The sequence below is a fragment of the Ictalurus furcatus genome, chromosome 23 (assembly GCF_023375685.1).
Source record: "Ictalurus furcatus strain D&B chromosome 23, Billie_1.0, whole genome shotgun sequence".
Lineage (NCBI taxonomy): Eukaryota > Metazoa > Chordata > Actinopteri > Siluriformes > Ictaluridae > Ictalurus > Ictalurus furcatus.
The window spans coordinates 9,518,625-9,538,133 of NC_071277.1; the positions used below are offsets into that span (position 1 = coordinate 9,518,625).

The window sequence follows — 19,509 nt, forward strand, 5'->3', positions numbered from 1 at the left end:
GAAGCGTTTGGGGACGACGCTTTACAAACCCACATGGAAAAGAACTTTATTAAGGCAGGTTCAGAACATTTTCACTGTACACACGTCAATCACTCTGGAAATAAAGAAAACAGATGAGTGACGCATTTATACAGACAGGATATAAATAAACACTCGCAAAGACTTTCAAAGACTCACAAAAACTCTCAAACACTCGCAAAGGCTCTCAAACACTTGCAAACACTCACAAACACTCGCAAAGACTCTCAAACACTCGCAAGCACTCACAAATACTCTCATCACTCGCAGAGACTCTCAAACACTCGCAAAGACTCAAACACTCGCAAAAACTCTCAAACACTCGCAAACACTCACAAACACTTGCAAACACTCGCAAATACTCTCATCACTCACAAATACTCTCATCACTCGCAAAGACTCTCAAACACTCGCAAAAACTATCAAACACTCACAAACACTCGCAAACACTCACAAACACTCACAAATACTCTCAAACACTCGCAAAGACTCTCAAACACTCACTAACACTCTCTGTCCCTCATATTCACCACATCAGGCTGAAAACAGCAAGGCAAAATTTCGTGACTCGAGTGGAGGATTCCTCTTATTACTTTTTTTTTACGTGTTGTTTATTCACCGCCCGTGAACATACAAAATAAACAGATTATTAATTATGGAACTTTTTTAATGACCCCACAGTGTGACAGTTACATTAACACTCGTAAATCACTGACAGTTTTCTCCCAAAATTCCTCAAAATAAAAACTAAAACGAAACCCATAATAATCTCTAATAATAAAAGCAGTAAAGTCAGCACTAACGTCTCCTGGAGCGTTTACATTTCAGGATTAAACCAGCTGACTGATTAAAACACTTTATTAAATGTTGTGTACATTGGTGGATGAGAGTTAATACACAGTCCAGTGCAAAAGTTTGTATCCTTATTGGTTTAAAAAAATACAAATTTTTTCAAAAATCTTTTTTTTTTTTTTTTTTGCCTGTTCTGTGAAAACAGAAATAATCTGCAAATAATCCCGAGAGATGAAGAATCACATGCCGGGTTATCCGGTCTCCAACAACACAACAATGCAAAGAAAAAAAATGCATAAAACAAGTTTTTCTCTGAATTTCGGTCTTGTTAGAGGACGCTATGAAGGAAAAGAGTCAATATTACAGTTATTTGAGAATTATATATAATCACCAAAATAAAAAGAAGGTGAGAGTATATACATTTTCTAACTGATATAATTTAGATTTTTTTTTTACTATTAATATGTTAACACACACTATTTCACCATTTTATGATGACTAAGGAACACTAAAAAATCATTTAATTCAAATTCCTCATTTAAATTGTCTGATTATTTTGTCCTAAGGGTGTGCAAACTTTTGCACTCAACTATACGAACTCATATAATCCACATCACAGATACGGTGAGCAGTGAAAACTTCCCTGGATGAAAAAAAACGTAAAACTCAGTTACACACAAACACACACGAAAATACACACACACACACACACGCACATGCACGCACACACACACACACACACACACACACACGCACACTGTCGTTCAGTTTGTGGTTGCTACATCTTTCAATAATTTTTTTTCCTTTTAATTACAGTAATAAATTGTTGGTGTGATTATAAAAAAATTACTGATATGGTAAAAAAAGGATTTAATTTATATTTACAACAAAAAATACAGACGACTGTAAATGTTGTTTTAGGGCTTAGAGAAAAGAAAAGAAAAAGAAAAAAGAAAAGAAGCCTTGAAAATACAGACAGCACAGCAAGATTATATTAAACATAAAAAACAAATTTTCAGCAACCATGAATAATAAAAAAAGGGAAAGAAAAAGAAGAAGAAGAAGAAGAAGAAGAAGAAGAAGAACACTCTTACTGGTTAGATATTAATCAGGAATAAACACAAAGACGAGTCCATGACTGCGTACAAATAAACTCATCTTAACTTTAAAATTCTTAAATTATTTCCTGAACACACACACACACACACACACACACACACACACACACACACACACATACACACCATTAACACAAACACCCAAATAAAATAACAACAGTGACAATAAAAAGTAGGAGAGCAACGTATTCAAAAAGATAAAAGCAAAAAAAAAAAAAGCAAGGGGTCAAAGGTCACAGGGTGGATGGAGGGACCTGCCAGCATTAATGTACTGAAAGAATGGTAACAACGCCAGGAGAAAACTAATAACAGTATCAGGAAAATAAGTAAATAATATAATAAAATAATATTTATTTATTAATAACTATAATATAAAATAAAATAATGCAAAATATGTACATTTACTGTTTAACTGTTGTCTTAAACACCTTAAAATTAAAATATTTAATGATATTTAAACAACATTGCTTCATGTCTAATTTTGTTTCGCCAACAGGGAATGAAATAGAATTAAATCATTATTAAATGTAAATATTAATTTCTAAAATGATTCTTAACATGAGGATTTTACTGTAAGTGCATTTACAGAATTATAATCATTACAACTGTTATTAGTTTCCTGTGAGCGACTTTCACCCTTTTATTACAAGATTACAGTGTAAATATACACACATACAGCTCAGGTGATATCCACTCTGCAGAGGCCTGTGTGTGTGTGTGTGTGTGTGTGTGTGTGTGTGTGTGAGGAGGAAAGAACTAAGCATGTATGTTGAGGGTCATGTGTGGTAGAACTTCTCGTTGTAGCGGTGGATGGTCACACAGCCGTGGTAGGAGATGGGGCGTGGCATCGCTGCTACACCTGTGATGATCCCTGTAGCCGGGTCATAGCACAGGATAGTGTCCGACGCCTCGCCGCTCTCACTGCGACCGCCCAGGATGAAGATCTTCCCGTTACACACCGACATCCCGCAGCTCTCCTACACACACACACACACACACACACACACACACGCACACACATACACACAGACACACACACACACGCACACACATACACACAAACACAGACACACATACGCACACACACACACACACACACACACATACACACACGCACACACACAGAAGTGATTATATTCTCTAAAATCACACACCAAATTCCTCAGTCTGGTTGTGCTTACAATAAACTGAGCATTTTATGCAAATTAGGGGGCAGAATCATGTAAAATATGTAAATGAGGTGTTTAAGTGTTATTATCAAATATATTATCAGTATCGTTTTTTTTTATTATTGAAATGTCAGAAAATTGGCAACTTTCATAAACATATGACCTGCTCTTCAGCTCTTCAGTTACGAAAACATTAACTGATTAAAATGAATCAAATTTATTCTGGTGATTCATTTAATACTTAGCTTAATAAGTCTTTTTTTTTAAAGATAGAATGTATTCATTTATTTAAATTGATAAAACTAATGATTAATTAATTTGCATTTTTTTTTAATCTATTCATTTACTCTAATTTATAAATAAATTACATGTAAATGAATTACATGTTCAGTAGTCTCATTTATTTATTATCATTAGTTACATTTCCCTGAAGTGATTTTCAGGGTTTCAGGTGATAAATGAATTTATTTGCATAAGCTCCGCCCACTAGTTTACACACAAAACAGATGAGACACGTTATTTTGATCCATGAAGCCTGTTAGTCAGTCAGATTTTTGTTGATCATTTCAGAGCATTTCATGGCCTGCGTGTGTTCATTACACCACGTAGGTTTTAATTTAATAAATACATACATGAATATATTACCATAAATTATACAGAGAAAAGCTGTTATATATCTATAACCTAAAAGGTGAATATGAGCTGGAAACAAGTGTCATTTTGGGAGGAAAATGATCTACTAGGAGTAAGTCTAGCTGTTAAACAAGGCTGAAGCAGGTACCTGTTTGCTGAAGGTGTGCACCACGTGCATCCAGTAGTCCTCAGTGGGGTCATAGCAGTAGATGGATTTCGTCAAACCGCCCGACACGTAGATGAGGTTGTTGAGGGACACGGCGGTGATGCAGCGCTTAGCGATGGGGATGTTGGCCCTTAGCAACCAGCAGTCTGACTCCGGGTCGTAACACTGGACCTGAGAGACGTCACGCATCACACTACAGCCTTAAAATCTCAATTTAACACAACGACAAGCGACATCTTCCCAACATCTTCTGTTTAACATGACAGCAGGAATGTCTCAAAACTTTATTTATACAATATACACTGATAAAGACACAAACACATATAATTACACTGAACTTGCTCCTTTTAACCAATCAGCACTCAGAAACAGTGTGACATCACACCTTGAACACGAGCTGTTCGGAATTCCAAACACTTAACGCTTGATTAGTTTTATTAATGACCTGTGAACTGATCCACTACAGACGTCTACATCTACACAACACAGAGACACAATGAGAAACGGGTTCCTCAAGGGTTCCTTATACGGTTCTGCTTTTCTAGAAGGGTTCTACTGAGAACCTGTATTCTGCAAGGAACAGCATGTGTTCTCAGGTTCTATATAATATTACTCAGAACCAGACAGACATTTATACAGCTAGATTAGTGCAACAGACAGTTATACAGGTAGATTAGAGAGACAGACAGGCAAATGGACAAGTAGAACAGAGAGACAATCAGACAGACAGACAGTTATACAGGTAGATTAGAGAGACAGAAAGACAGACCGAGAAATACATAAATAGATAAATATTCATGCAGACAGATAACCAGAGAGATATACTGGTAGATAAAAAGGTAGACTGTTAGATACACTAACAGACAAATAAGCAGATAAACAAATAGACAGAAAGACAGTCAGACAGGTAGATAGAGAGACAGACAGGCAGATGGACAGGTAAATAAACATAAAAGCAGTCAGATAGACAGGCACACAGACAGACAGGCAGACAAAAAGGCAGAAATCCAGACATATATACAGGCATACAGATAGATTGAGAGTGAGACCTATAGACAGATAAATGAATACAGATGTACAGAAAGACAGACAGACACCTTATTAAACAGTGTGAAATAGCAAACATAAAAAATATATACATTAATTAAAAAGTGAATGTATGTGTGTGTGAGGGTGTCTGTGTGTGTGTGTGTGTGTGTGTGTGTGTGTGTGTGTGTATCAGTCTGGCTGTGTGGTCAGTGTCCTCACAGCGATGTGAGACAGAGAGTTCTCCTCTCCACACAGACACCTGGAGAACGTCTGAGCTGTGACAGATCCAGGTCACACTGCTTTTACACTCCAACACCATGAGGGGGCAGGACTGAGGCAGAACTGATGTACTGCTCTGAGAGGGCTGTAATGGCAAAACAAGGATAGGGGGCAGGAACTGACACAGGAACCAACTCAGGAACCACCACAGGAACCAAATCTCTCGTGTGGCTTTAAGCAGGGAGACTGCTTTTCTAGCAAACACTCCAGCAGGTAAACATTTATCTATTTCATCTCTCAACACATTTACAGCGCTGACACACATTCGGAACAACTCGCTGACACCTTGAAACGTTTTTTACCCCGATGTAGCCATGCCAGTTCTCTTCTATTAATCATCAATCACACCCTTATCGTTAATAAGCGTGAATCATTCACTGGCAGATCTTCAGGTTTCAGTTCCTCTAGTCGAACATGGCCGACAAGAACCACATTCGGTCCAGGGAGTCGGTCAACTGTATTAGTTAGTTAGGACAGAAGAACAGAGCTTTTTTTTTTTTTTTTTTTAAAGGAGGGGGATTAAACTGTTAAATGTTTAAAATCATATTATAATTCTTCAACCTGCAGCACTAACATCGCACACACGCCACACAAAGCTCAATCTCGTCAACTCATTTAACCGATTCATTAAAAAGAATAAGTTCAAAACAACGATTCATTCAAGATCAGATATCAATTACTCAAACACTCAAGCACACGCACGGAAAAAAAAAAGTATTTTGGATAGTTAAGAGCTCTCAAAAAGATTCGAATGGAGATGTTGTGTTTGAAACAAATCAAAGAACCTCCTAAGGGTGCAAAACACGGAAGAATCAAAACACAGGATACACATGCACAAAGGATTTAAAGAATGAAAATAATTTTTTATTTTTTTTTAACAGAACAAAGATTCCAATGAACAGGAACCAGGAAATGACATTTCAGTAATAATAACAAATGCACGTGGGTGCACTCGGGAACGCGCTGAAAGGGATAATTGACACCTACTGTAAACATCGGGCTGGGCGATATGAGACAAAATATCGACGATACACGATGCGTATCACAATATATAATTTAGCTACCAAATCTCAAATCTACAGCATCCATTCAGATTAAAAAGGTAAAAAAAAAAATAATAATACATCACTGTAGCAATGATATCTCGGAAAAGTGTATCGCGTAATCATTTACCATCGCCCCGCACTACTTAACAGTGAAAGGGTTTTTTTGTTCTGTATAAGTCTTGGACAAATGCTGGATTAAAATCTGTTATTTCAGTTTGATGGAGAACTCGATACTGATGCGCGCTTGTGGTGGAACGATGACTCACGCTGTTGACTTAATAATATTTCCTAAACACAATGTGCCGTCACTGAGCCCTGCCCGTGCGTCGTGTGTTTATTCTGCAGGATAAATATAGGCGTTGTGATTGACAGGATGTGTTCGGCGGGAGGGTTCGGCCGCTCAGACTCACCTTATCAGAGCAGGTGTTGTCATCAGGGCCTCCTCCAATGACGTAGAGCTTGTTGACGCAGCCAGCCACCGCCGGGGAGCTCACCGCCTCCTTCATGGGGGCCACCTCCGTCCAGCGGTTGGAGAAAGAGTCATAACACTCGACACTGCTGAGACGCGACTGACCGTCGTAACCGCCCACCGCATACACCTGCACACACACACACACACGCAGATTCAAATAGAGTTCTCTGCATGTTCTCTTTTCAACCCAAGCGTTAAACGTATGCAGTGAAATATACCAGAACTGAACCGGTCTCCATCTTAATTTCTGACTCATCATTTGTGAGCCAACAATGATGTAAGAACCAGCAGCAGAAACCATGCAGGTCCGTCAGGACAACAACACCAACAACAACAACAACAACAGCAGCAGTCTCTTCAAGTGAGGAAAATTTCAGCTGGAATCAGCACCACAGGAATAGAAACTCAAACATAGACACTGGACGGTTCTGGATTGTGATTGGTCACCTACTTCCTGTTTAGGACCCACCCCTTTATTTGATAAACAGCCTGCAAACCGCTAAGCTCCTCCTCCAGTTATGAAACAACAGGAATGTTCCAGATTTTCATGAATTTGTTCCAGGCAGTTCTTCGAACCGTAAACACTCTCAGACCTGTCCCTTTCCTGTACATGAACCCGAGTCAAAACACACCTGAAGCTAAAAAATATATATATATAGTAAAACGTTCTGTAATGTCCTCCACCTGGTGCATGACGCAGTAAACAGGTCGACTGTAACGGAATATAACCGAAAACTGGTCGCGCCGGAGGCGGCGCTTGAACTTGAACATGTTGGAACACGGCGAGGCAACATGCCGCTCACACGAGGATCAAAACAAACGACATGCTCGATGAACACCTGTGTGTTTACACTCGCGCAGGCGGACATGAGCGACAGAAACACCAGCGGGTCATCCTGCACGGGTTTTATGTAGATGGGAAGAAGGGGAAACTCCAGTTTACAGACAGGAGTTTAAAACACGAAAGCTTTGGGTTTCTGATATTTCCATGAAGTCTGTAGAATTCCTTTTATTCCAGGATCAACAGTAAAATATCCTTCAGAAGAAGAAGGCATGTTTAAAACCACAGGGTGGTGCTTCCTTTACTGAGATTGCTTAACACGTTTTAAGTGAGCTAAGTGTATCCAAGAATCTGATATTTGAGTAAAATCAGAGCAGGCTGGGGTGCGTCAGGGACGAGAACGCAAACAAAATGAAATATTAGTCCATCTGTGGAGAAAAGGCCGTATTGTCTAGTGGAGCTGGATGTAAGCTATACCGTGCTGTGATCTGTTATTGCACAAGCTGCCTTTGTTTGTTCACTCGCTTGTGCAAAAACACGCCTGGTTCTCTTAAAGGTTGTCCCGAGCTTTTTCTGAAAACCGGCCCCTCCTGGAGCAGAAAAACAAACTGTCACAACAGCACGAGTTCTGGATCTTTGTAAAAGATTTTAAACATGGTTGTGACACAATCAGTCCATCACTGTGTGAGGAGAAGGAGCCAACGTTCATCCTAACAAGTCATTTGAGTAGTTTTTCTCTTGTGGGATGAAGACGTTTGGGTTTGAGATTGTAATGAGAAGAGAGTATAGAATTTCAGCTTTTATTTCCTGGTGTTTATATGTAGGAGTTTTAAACGACATAAAACACAGCGCATTTTGTATCAGACCATCTGATCTTTAGGTGTGTCCGGTTAGATCGATTGTTTAAACGATAAACAGCTCTGAACATCTACTCTTGGATGTAGCCTTCAGTTTCAGTAATGAAGACTGCATTTGATGTTAAGAAGGATAAACCAACATGACGATCAGAGCGCTGTCTATGGGAGAAGAGGCATTGTAGAAGCAGAAGTTTACAGGAACATTTTGTCTGCAGATCTACAGAGAAATGCATCTGAATGAATCAGGAGGAACTTCATCATGCAGCAAGACAACGATCCAAAACACACTTCCACCTCAACACAGGACTTCATCAGGGGGAAATGTGGAAGGTTTTAGACTGGACAAGTCAATCACCAGACCTTCACCCAACTGATCAGCATTTCACCTACTGAAGAGGAGATTGAAGACGTAGAAAACCAACGTTCCCCTGTCGTTAGCTCGTGTGAACGCAGGGTCAGAAGCACTTATCCATGCTGTTCTCATTACACGATGGACACGGAGGCAGTAAAGCGCAGCTACACGCTGACTCACAGGGTGGAGGAATGAATGAGGTCATGCTTTAAAATGCCAAGAAGCAACAGCAAGCAGGAGAGGAATCTAAATCTGAGAGAACGAGAAGACAGGAGAGAAGAGGAGAGGAGAGGAGAAGAGAGGAGAGAAGAAGAGAGGAGAGAAGAAGAGAGGAGAAGAGAGGAGAAGAGAAGAGAGGAGAGAAGAGGAGAGGAGAAGAGAAGAGAGGAGGAGAGACGAGAGGAGAGGAGAAGAGAGGAGAGAAAAAGAAAGGAGAGGAGAAGAGAGGAGAGGAGAAGAGAGGAGAAGTGAGAAGACAGGAGAAGAGAGGAGAAGAGAAGAGAGAAGAAGAGAGAAGAGAGGAAAAGAGAAGAGAAGAGAAGAGAGAAGAAGAGAGGAGAGGAGAAGAGAGGAGAGAAGAAGAGAAGAGAAGAGAAGAGAGGAGAGAAGAGAGGAGAGGAGAAGAAAGGAGAAGAGAGGAGAAGAGAAGAGAGAAGAGAGGAGAAGAGAAGAGAGGAGAAGAGAAGGGAGGAGAAGAGAAGAGAGGAGAAGAGAGTAGAGGAGAAGAGAGGTGAAGAGAAGAGAGAAGAGAGGAGAGGAGAAGAGAGGAGAAGAGAAGGGAGGAGAAGAGAGTAGAGGAGAAGACAGTAGAGGAGAAGAGAGGAGAGGAGAGGTAGATTAGCAGAATGAGTGCTGAACTACATTGGTGTGAAGGCGTCGGCGTCGAAGTGTACTTATACTCCAGACACAAGCACGAAGGAAACATCACCGACGTCTCAGCGACACACATCAATCAAATAACATCTCAAATACACGTTAAACCTGACGTTTTATGTGTTTTATGGATTCGGGATAAAGGATGTGTGTGTGGTGTGTGTGGAAGTGTGTGTAGAGTGTGTGCGTGTGTGTGGAAATGTGTGTGTGTGTGTGTGTGTGTGTGTGTGTGTGTGTGTAAGTTCACCTTTCCCAGTAAGACGGCCATTTTGTGTCTCCAGCGTCCTTTATTCAGCGAAGCCACTCGGATCCAGATGTTGAGCTGTGAGTTGTACATCCACACATCTCTGCTGTTGATGCGACCTCCTGTAATGATCACACACACCCGCACACACACATTTGTGTAATTTATTAACAGTGATTTGTTAATGCATGATGTAGAGTTTTGCACGTTTGCCTTAATGAATATGCGATTTGTAGGTGGAGTCAATGCAAAATTGTTTTATATGTAAAACGTACATTTTTTTTTAGTCTTTTATATATTTAACTTTTTTAAATATCGGTGGAAGTATAAAGTACACAGAATATAAAAACACAAACCCTAATATGATACATAAAAAGAACTAAAAATGTTTTTTTTAAATAAATACATAAGGTTATGCTAATGGGTTTAAATCAATTTACATATGAATTAAATATTTATAACAGTACAGAAGGAGAAAATGCAGAATATGTCATTCAACGTCATTCGATCATTTATTTTAAACATAAAAATATTATTTAAAACAATTTCCCATTTCTATTTGATTCCTTATTAAAGTGTGCACAGTGTGTGTGTTTGCTTTGGCAAAAACATGCCCAAATTTACATTCTGTTCTTAATCCCAATCCCATGCAAATTACTCTCCGGTTATGCAAAAGTATTAACGGCAACGGCTCGGAATAACCTTTCAGTCACCTCACTGAGTACACGCTGTACAGCGCCTGGTCTTTCTCACTCGCTCTCTCTCTCTCTCTGTGTAAACAGTACCAAGATGAAAACTGTGTTAAGACGAGTTCAATCAAGCTCTGATGAATCGGCTTTAAACACACAGAGCTGAGTCTAAACGGGTTGGGAAATGTTAGGGGGGTAAATACTTATACACACACACACACACAAACACACACAAAGACCAGATCCTAATATATTCCACATTCCAGTCTGAGGCATGTGACTGCAGGCAACCAGAAGGAAGAGGCAGATGGACTGGGGATTAATATGAAGCGTGGGGAATAACATGCATCACAACAGACTTGAGTGCAAAACTTTGTGCCCCCTGTGCTTTTAAAATAAAAACTGTACTTCTAAAGGAAAAGCGTGGGCGTAAAACTTTATAATATTCACATTTATATCGCATTCTGATGGGGGGGCACAAACTTTTGAACTGAGATCACTTTGTTGTTTTTTTTAATTATTACACTCAGGCGGCCATGCTGCTCCCAGAGTGCAGTGCAGTGCAGTTATTTATACTGTCCTGTGGATTTATTTATATTTAAGACATCCAGCGTAATCCTGCCAGCACATCGGGCCGCACTTCCACTGCAGGAACCTTTTCAGGAACTTCAGACATACTTCCACCATTTTACTTCCTCCAGGAATCTTCTACATTCAAAATCTAACAATCCAAGATCGTTACTTCAATATAAACCAGAAACTATTGTGGGCGGAGCTTGCTATACTGAACGTTATATGATTAGCAGCTCATGTGCATGCGCTTCTTTAAATCAGCTAACACGCTAAATAAAAAAAACTCTGGTTCCTAGAGGGTTCTTCAGATTTCTTACCTTCCTGGAACCTTATCTAAAAGGAAAACCCTCTGGTGTAGGGTTCTTCAGAATTAATCATCCACCAAGGAGAACAAACAGATTGCATGTTCTCTCTGGGTGGGAGGGACATACTCTCACTCTCTGTCAATCATAGTGACACTAACCAATCACAGGCATCTGTGAGCTCATGTATGTGGAAGAGGGCAAATATCACTACACACACACGCACACACATACACACTCACACACTGACCTGAGACCAGGATGTCGTTCCGGAGGGCGCACACCGCATACTCAGACTTGGTGAACTCGGGAAGTTTGGCCAGTGATTTCCACTCCCCTGTGACGGGGTCGTAGCACTCCGTGTACGGGAGGTTGAAACCTCCGACTCGCTCGCAGCCGCCCACCACCACGATGACCTCCGAGAAACCCGTGGACCTGCGGAACAGCAAACCACCAAACAGCGCCACATTTCACTCTCACGTTACAAACAGGAACTATTATTATTAAAGGCATGCGTCTGTCTCTACAATAAACACTAATAATTATGTGTTACACGTTGTGTCTGAAGCGCGTGAGACGAGATTACGCAAACATGAAAGCTCCAGACAAAACAAACAGCGATTACGTCTAACACTGCGTAACACCACGCTCACAGCATCCGCATCAGACTCAACAAATAACAAACATATGTTAGGCCTGGTGTTTTTATTCAATAATGGATAAAATGATGTTATGTTATAAATACAGCGTGTCATAATACTGGAAACGCAAGATGCTAATTTTATCACATTCTGATTTGTTTTAAACTGCATGTCTCCTCTAAAAAAATAAAAATGACTTTTTTTTTTAAACTGTCAGCTGTTTCAAGATTTTTATAGATGCTAATTTATAATTTGCATAAATTCAGGTCAACAAAAACCTACTATTATTGTTATTATTACCATTATTATTATTATTACTATTTATTATTATCAGTAGTATCATTATTATTATTATTATTATTATCATTATTATTATTATTACTATTTATTATCAGTATTATTATTATAATCATTGTTATCAGTATTATTGTTGTTGTTATTATTATTATTATTATTTGCATTTATCATTCACCTTCTGGTGCTTCCAGCGAGATTTTTATACGTGCTAATTTAAAATTGGCCTAAAACCTAAAAGCAGGTAGCTGCTAGTTTTATTTATGTACGTATTTATTTATTTAGTTAGTTAGTTAGTTAGTTAGTTGGATGGAAATACTAAAAAAATGTCATGAGCAGAAATTTTCAATTAAACAATAAATTTGCATAAATGGACATTTACTTTAGAATACAAGCTTTTTTTTCCTTCCCAACTAACAGTATTTACATGAACACAACATTTCCTGCGTAAACTCAACACTCCTGTAAATGATTTAGGAAATAAATTTGCTCGTATTCAGTTTGGAATTTTGTTACAAAATTCACATAAACGCAGGATTTTTCTTTTTACTTTGTGAAGCGAAATACTCCCACAGGCCTACTGCAGAGTCAATCGTTTATTTATTTACCAGAAAATGTCCAAACATTTCTGATATTTTTTCATTATCACACAGTGACCTTTTACACACACACACACACACACGCACACGCGCACACGTGCGGAACTGTGAGCGTCAGTGCCCTCTGCTGTAACTCATTAACAGAACCTGTTTGTTTGGCTGTTTTTTCTCCTCCGCTCTCGGCCCTGAGCTAAGAATAGGGCTGAGGTCTCACAGCGCACGGTGGCTCTCTGCCTGAAAAACATTGTGTCCGAGTTCCTGCCTCGCTCCTCCTCTTTCCCTCAAAAACAGCCGAGTGGTCGGGTCTTGAGGAAGGACACAAGAGCAGTGAGAAAAATACACCGAGCGGCTCGTGCTGCTAGAGAGAAATACAGATTATTTCCATGTTATTACGTAAAGTAAATAAGGAAACGTTCGTCTGTGATCTGCCTGGAGGCAGAGGGAGTGGAGCAGCCTGTTGCAAACTGACACCCTGCTGAACACAACGTTAACCCTTTCCCTCGAACTCAACATTCTTTTTATTATCACTACATCATCCTTTAGAAGCACAAACACAATTTTGTCCTCAAGCGAGCTACATTTTATAGCTGTTACACACCGTTGCGTGACTTTATCATGGCAGTTAAGGTGATTACAGAACTACACCCCCACCTCCACAACCATTCCACAGAATTAAACAATGAGCTCGTGACACACACACACACACACACACACACACAGAAATAATGATAGATCGTTTTGTCGAATCGCGTTCAGACCAGTTCCAAAGTTCAGCAGTGAAGGAAAAACAAAGAGCACGTGGCCTTTAACATACAGACGCACATCAGCAGGAGTGTGTTTTGTGGTGTGTATGAGTGTCTGAGGTGTACACATGTCACACGTCACACATCAACACGTTTCTATAGCTGTGTCTCAAATCACCACCGTGTACTGCTTACAGTTACGATTATTACACGAGTCCACGATGTTAGAAACGCTGTTAAAAATGATCCGCGGGACCGAGATCACACTCACGCGGTATTGCACAAGTATCGGATCAGAATGGAATCTGTTTCCGATCAGTACTGGATAAATATCGGATCTGTCTCAGATCAGTTTTGGAAAGGTACTGGATCTGTGTAGAAACTGTATTGGAATCAGATAAGTATCGTTTCAGAATTGGATCTGTATCAGATCAGGTTTGGAAAGGTATGTATCAGATTGCAATCAAATCTGTTTCTAATCAGTGTCGGATCAGGATTAGATCTGAATCGGATTAGTAATGGATCTGAATGGGATTAGTCTCAGATACGATTTGGAACTGTATTCTAGGATTAGTGGATCTCTAGTATTGGATCGCTAACCGATAAATATCAGATCAGTATCAGATCAGAATCAGATCTGAATCAAATTCATTTTGTATCTGTATTGGATCAGTGTCAGAGCTATAGCGGATCATTATTGGACCAGTATTAGATCAGTACTTGATCAGTATTGGAAAAGCTTTGGATCAGAATTGGATCTGCACTGGCTCTGTATTGGATCAGTATCAGACCAGTATCAGATCAGTATTGGATCAGTACTGGATCTGTAATTCAGACGTCAACAGAATCATTTCCAACCCAAATCTAACAGAAGCTCAAATTTACATTAAAAATAATAATAAAGTACACAAGTTGCTTGTCAGGTAAAAATCTCTGATCCGGGATCCGCTTCCTCTTCAAAAAAAAAAAAAAATCCTGAAACTGATCCTGGAATTCCTCCTAAATACACATAACAAGCATTGGAGGCCTGACGAGACTTATTCTGTCTTTCCAGATGTTCTCTTCATGTTTGATCCTGTCTCTGTGAACTTATACCAACGATCCTTTCTTTAGAAAAATATAATGCTACTAGCTATATTTCTTTCTTCTTTGTGTCTGATTAAAATGCTGACTAAGTGAAAGCAGAAGATCAGGTATAACCGACAAACCGTCGCGCGCCACAGGGAACAGCCGCTGAGGTGATAAAGATTAAACCAACAAATCTGCTCTTTGATACGGTTCCACATGAGGTACTAAACACAAAGACTGGAACAGGGACAGCGGAGAGGAGTGGCATGAGCAGGTCATGCTGATGAGCCTCAGATTAACACAAAGAAACGCCGGCGTTCAGAAGCGGCTCATGTCTCATGAAAACCTGTCATTAGGTGGCTTTCACAGAGCTTAATGAAGTGTTTGTGTTTCTCCACTTCCTGTTACAATCCTGCAGTCAAACATCTCGTCTCTGCGTAAAGCTAAAAAGAAAAAGAGGACGAGACCCGAGGCGTTAAACAAGATCCGGTTTGGAAAATCACAACACTGTGTACCTGCTTGATTGCTTTGACTTGTTTCAACCCCAAATGTCATGACGGATAAAAACTAAATCCCCGAAGGAACAGGAAAGAAAAAAATAATAATCACATGATCTGCACTCTTCCATGCACAAATGCTAATTTATTCTCTACACTAGCTAGCTTGCTAACAACTTTTGCTAATGGATTTAACTGCATCACAGTTAGCCTAAAGTTGGCTAATTTCCCAACAACTCTGGCTAATAGTTTCAATTACACAATATTATAGCTAGCCAAATGCTAGCTAGCTTCCTCAAGACACTACTTAGCTACTACTTTATGCTATATAAGCTGGCTTTAAGTTGCTAACTCACTCACATGATATAATAGCTTAATGTTAGCTTGCTAGAAACGGCTAGCTTTTAGAGCATTGCTGTGTTTACGTGGCTAGGTGTACTAGCTAGGTGTACTAATGTTGCTAATTCAGGATGTGCTAATACTGCTGCATACTTCTGTTTATTTCTAACACCTTGAATCCAAATCCATTAAAATTATTATCATTAGAATTTAATTATATATCCCTCTGGAGAAACCCTGAGCAGTTCTATGTGGAAACCCTGCAAAATTTCAGAACAGGTGAGTAGAATCTGATTGGAAGCTACGATCTTCAGTCTTACTGAGGAACGCTTACCTGCGTGGGCGTGTCCGAGGTGACATCATCTCATTGCCGAGTACGTGGTATCGCCGTGCCTCGTGCAGCAGCTGGTAGCACTCTGGGGCGTTCTGGATGAGCTGATCGCCTTCGACGGTCTGCACAAAGTAGTTTGGGTGCAGCAGCGGCAGGCGGACGTGCGTCATGAGGTCACGCAGGACGGCACGGCGGTGCTCGGTGTCGTGGTAGACCCAGCGCATGACGGCCTCGAACACAGTCTCCTCTTTACCAATGACGAGCTCGTCGCTGGAGATGTACTCCTCGAGCTCATCGCGGCGCAGGTCCAGGAACTCCTCGTGCTGCGCCACGTCGCCGAAGCTCTGCAGGGCGTAGGTACGGCACCGGTTAGCGAGCTGCTTGAGCGAGTGGGCGTCGGCGAATCTCTGGATGCCCAGGCAGTTACACGGGTCCAGCTGGTCCTCGAGGAACTTGGCGCAGGCGTCACGCAGCGTCCCAATCTGGAACAGGCTGGATGTCTCGAATAGGAACTGCACGTTGTCTGTGGTGATGCGCGCTCGACCCGTGTACACGTACTGCAGGAAGGTGTCCATGGCGTCCGCACGGATGCCGTTGATCTCCACCAGCATGGCGCGGCTCTCGCGGTGGTCGTTACAGAACATGGCACGGAAGTAGCTGCTGCACGCCGACAGCACGGCGCGGTGACACGGGAACTCACGACCCTCCACGCTGATCACCACGTCCGTGAAGAGCCGGCCGTCACGGAACTCATTGAACATCTGGAGGATGCTCTCGGCATGGCTCGGGCCTGAGGAGAAGTCGAACACATCGTGACTGCTCAGAGTTTTTGTGTCCATCTCCAGAACCTTGCGCTTGACGGCGGGAGACTCGCGGACTCCCGGATCCTCCCGGTTTAGCCGTCTTCCCAGGATCAGTACCATGGCAGACAGATTGACTCAGGCCTGAGGCCCAGGAGAACAGGAAGAGGAACCGGGTCTGCTGAGATAAGAATCAGATTCACATCCATCAGATACAGTACAACACCACCATTTTATATTTATAACATTAACTGTGCATGGATTCACAAATAAACACGTAATCGACAACAAATAAACAAACGTTGTCCGTACGGTTCTGATTAAAATACTTTCAGCTTGCTTAAAATAAAGATAAAGCAAAGTCGAGTGGTGATAAAAAATACCTCGATTGTTTCCAAGGTTCTAAAATGGGTCTCAAATTATTGCAGAAATTTTCCTAAATACTGTAAAGAATCATGAAAAGCATGAAGAGATCAATTTATTCCCCAAAAAAATCCCAAAATCCCCAATCCACCAACTACAAAACATCGACCTGTGCTGGAATATTCCGCAGGAGACACGTTGTGAAAAAACCTGGCAACCTTTTGTCGTCTTGAGCTGTCTACGCCATTGGCTGCGTCGCAAACCGCTCCCTAAATAGCCTAATAGCGTACACCTGTACCCGTGTAGTGTTTTGACCCAATGTTTAATAAGACACGATGCAGCTTTAACGTTTAAACGCAACCATCGTAAGGAAAACTTCCTCAGCTACTTGTACTCGCGTTGGCGTATTTTTCCTCCGTGTTATTTGAGACGTATGCCTCCTACTGTTATGTAGGCAGCAGGTGAGCTCACCTGGAGAAAACCTCTTGCACGGGGCCCTGTTTTACCTGCTGCCTCCTAGTGTTCATAAACACTTAATAACAGGTTATAAACAAAAACCTGCACACGTGTGCACACACCAGATACGTGTTGAAGGTACGATACAGAGCTGTACATGGAACTGAGAACCTCACGTTATATTCTCCTTATTATAAAATGCCACTATCCAGCACGGAACCTCACGTGAGACGGTGTAGAACCGTTAACCGTCCAAAGAACCGTCGAGGGATCTGTGTGTAGGGTTCTGGAAGCCAGTGTTTTTAAATTAACCCCCTTTAAGTGCACTTGGTGATAAAAATCACTTCTCGTCTTAAACCCTACCTGGTATCCGATCTGTCTGATCTGTCGACTTGGACGTAGACATATATTACTGTATTGTTTTGTTCTGAAATATACTTTATAAACAAATCTCACTGACTTCCTTACACTTATAATGAAGCCAAAATCTTATGACATGAGCTTTATCAGCAGCACGGAACTGACCAAACTGATCGCTCTGTGGTCTTCTGGGAAATAAATAACGAAGACTAGAATTCACTCACTTCCTGTTTATGAAAAAGTCTCAAATGTAAACAATAAACAGTAAACAGTGAGGAAAAGATGACACGTGTTCCGGTCTCAGGACTAACAGATCACAGACCAACATGCGACAAATAGATTGTTTTTTTTTGTTTTTTGTTTTTTTGTAAACATAATAATGACATAACTTTTATAGGTTTAAAATTTGGATTATGGAGACTAAGCTAGTGAGGTATATGGTGTACAGAATACAGTGTGTGTGTAAGATAAAGTGGAAGAGACAGAGTGTTTGTTTTTGTTTTTTACAAGATCATGACCAGAACTTACCTTCTCACCTTCTCACAATCACAAGCCGACCTTTGATCTGATTCTCTTTAAAGAGATTGTATATGTAAAAATAAATAAATAAACAAACCCCGTCTCTTATTCCTTTCCGTCTTTCTTCTGTTTTTCTTTCTCCTCGATCTGAGCCTGTGTCCTGTCTCACTCTCCTTCAGTGCGCATTTCTCATATATCTCTCTCTCTCTCTCTCTCTCTAAAGTGCGATGCGCACAGCGGGGATATGATCCTCCTCCCTACCGCATCCCCCAAACACACATCAGCACCAATCGGCCGACAGCGCGGGGGATTGTGGGAGATATAGTCCGGAAGCTTGTAGCGCTCTCGGTTCTGAAAGCGGCTTTGAACTTCAGAGTAAACTCCGCCTCCCGGATTGCGTCATAGTGCCACATGGCAGCTGGTGTTTACAAACAGCTGGAGGACGTGTTGATGGAAATGTGGCCCCAAATGATCCAAAGTGATTAAAGCGCATTAATATAAACGCACCTTAACCCTTATCCTTCACTCATCTACACGTTAATCCTGTTCTCGAAAGTCTCAGGTCTTCTCACTGAGTTCTCAAGGGTTCTTTCCATTGTTTTTAACTTCATGAAGTTGAACAGTCTTTTGTAGCACCTTCAAGGTTTAGCAGAAACCAAAGAACCCTTTAAGATGCTTCACTGAAGCTTTTTAAGAAAAAGGTTCTTAGTGGGTTCTTCGCTTTTTAAACCGGATTTATTTGTAATCCCATCCCTGCACACACACACACACAAAAAAAAAAATAGAAACCATGACAGAAATTCCAATGGTTTCCACTACAAATACCATTACAAACCATTACCATTACCATTATTGGTCCTTAATGGTCCTTAATCCACTAGATATGTCACCACTAGACATGTCACCAATAGAAGGCAAGAAATTACCAGTAGAGACACACAGGGACCATTACAGTTCCCATTAAAACCAATACAATTCCCATTATAACCATTAAAACCATTATACATTCTATTAGAGTGTCTATTGTCTTTTTTTTCAGCAGGTCTCTAAAAGGGAAACATTATGATGTAGCATCTTTAAGATTTAGAAGGACAAACCGAAGAACC

At 40.7% G+C, this 19,509-nt stretch overlaps 1 protein-coding gene across 4 annotated transcripts; it reads right to left on the bottom strand.

Annotated features, from left to right (window-relative positions):
- Positions 1 to 32: 32 nt before the first annotated feature.
- Positions 33 to 18,643, bottom strand: klhl24b (kelch-like family member 24b). Of its 4 annotated transcripts, none has more exons than XM_053611514.1 (7): positions 18,501 to 18,643; positions 15,909 to 16,883; positions 11,644 to 11,828; positions 9,833 to 9,951; positions 6,661 to 6,849; positions 3,879 to 4,067; positions 33 to 2,905 (listed from the first exon to the last, which is right to left on the bottom strand). In XM_053611514.1, exons 2-7 carry the CDS (start codon positions 16,826 to 16,828, stop codon positions 2,705 to 2,707), a joined length of 1,803 nt encoding a protein of 600 aa, XP_053467489.1. In that variant the 5' UTR covers positions 16,829 to 16,883; positions 18,501 to 18,643; the 3' UTR covers positions 33 to 2,704. The 4 variants fall into 4 exon arrangements, with proteins under 4 accessions (XP_053467489.1, XP_053467487.1, XP_053467486.1 ...); XM_053611512.1 differs by having other exon boundaries at positions 15,909 to 16,886; XM_053611511.1 differs by having other exon boundaries at positions 18,413 to 18,642.
- Positions 18,644 to 19,509: the final 866 nt, after the last annotated feature.

Excerpts from the sequence above, each read along its gene's own strand:
- klhl24b (XM_053611514.1), bottom strand. The coding sequence starts at position 16,828 with ATGGTACTGATCCTGGGAAGACGGCTAAACCGGGAGGATCCGGGAGTC. Across the intron at positions 6,850-9,832 it reads TGGCCGTCTTACTGGGAAAG|GTGTATGCGGTGGGCGGTTA; the intron begins GTGAACTTACAC and ends GTGTGTGTGCAG. Across the intron at positions 4,068-6,660 it reads ACAACACCTGCTCTGATAAG|GTCCAGTGTTACGACCCGGA; the intron begins GTGAGTCTGAGC and ends GACGTCTCTCAG.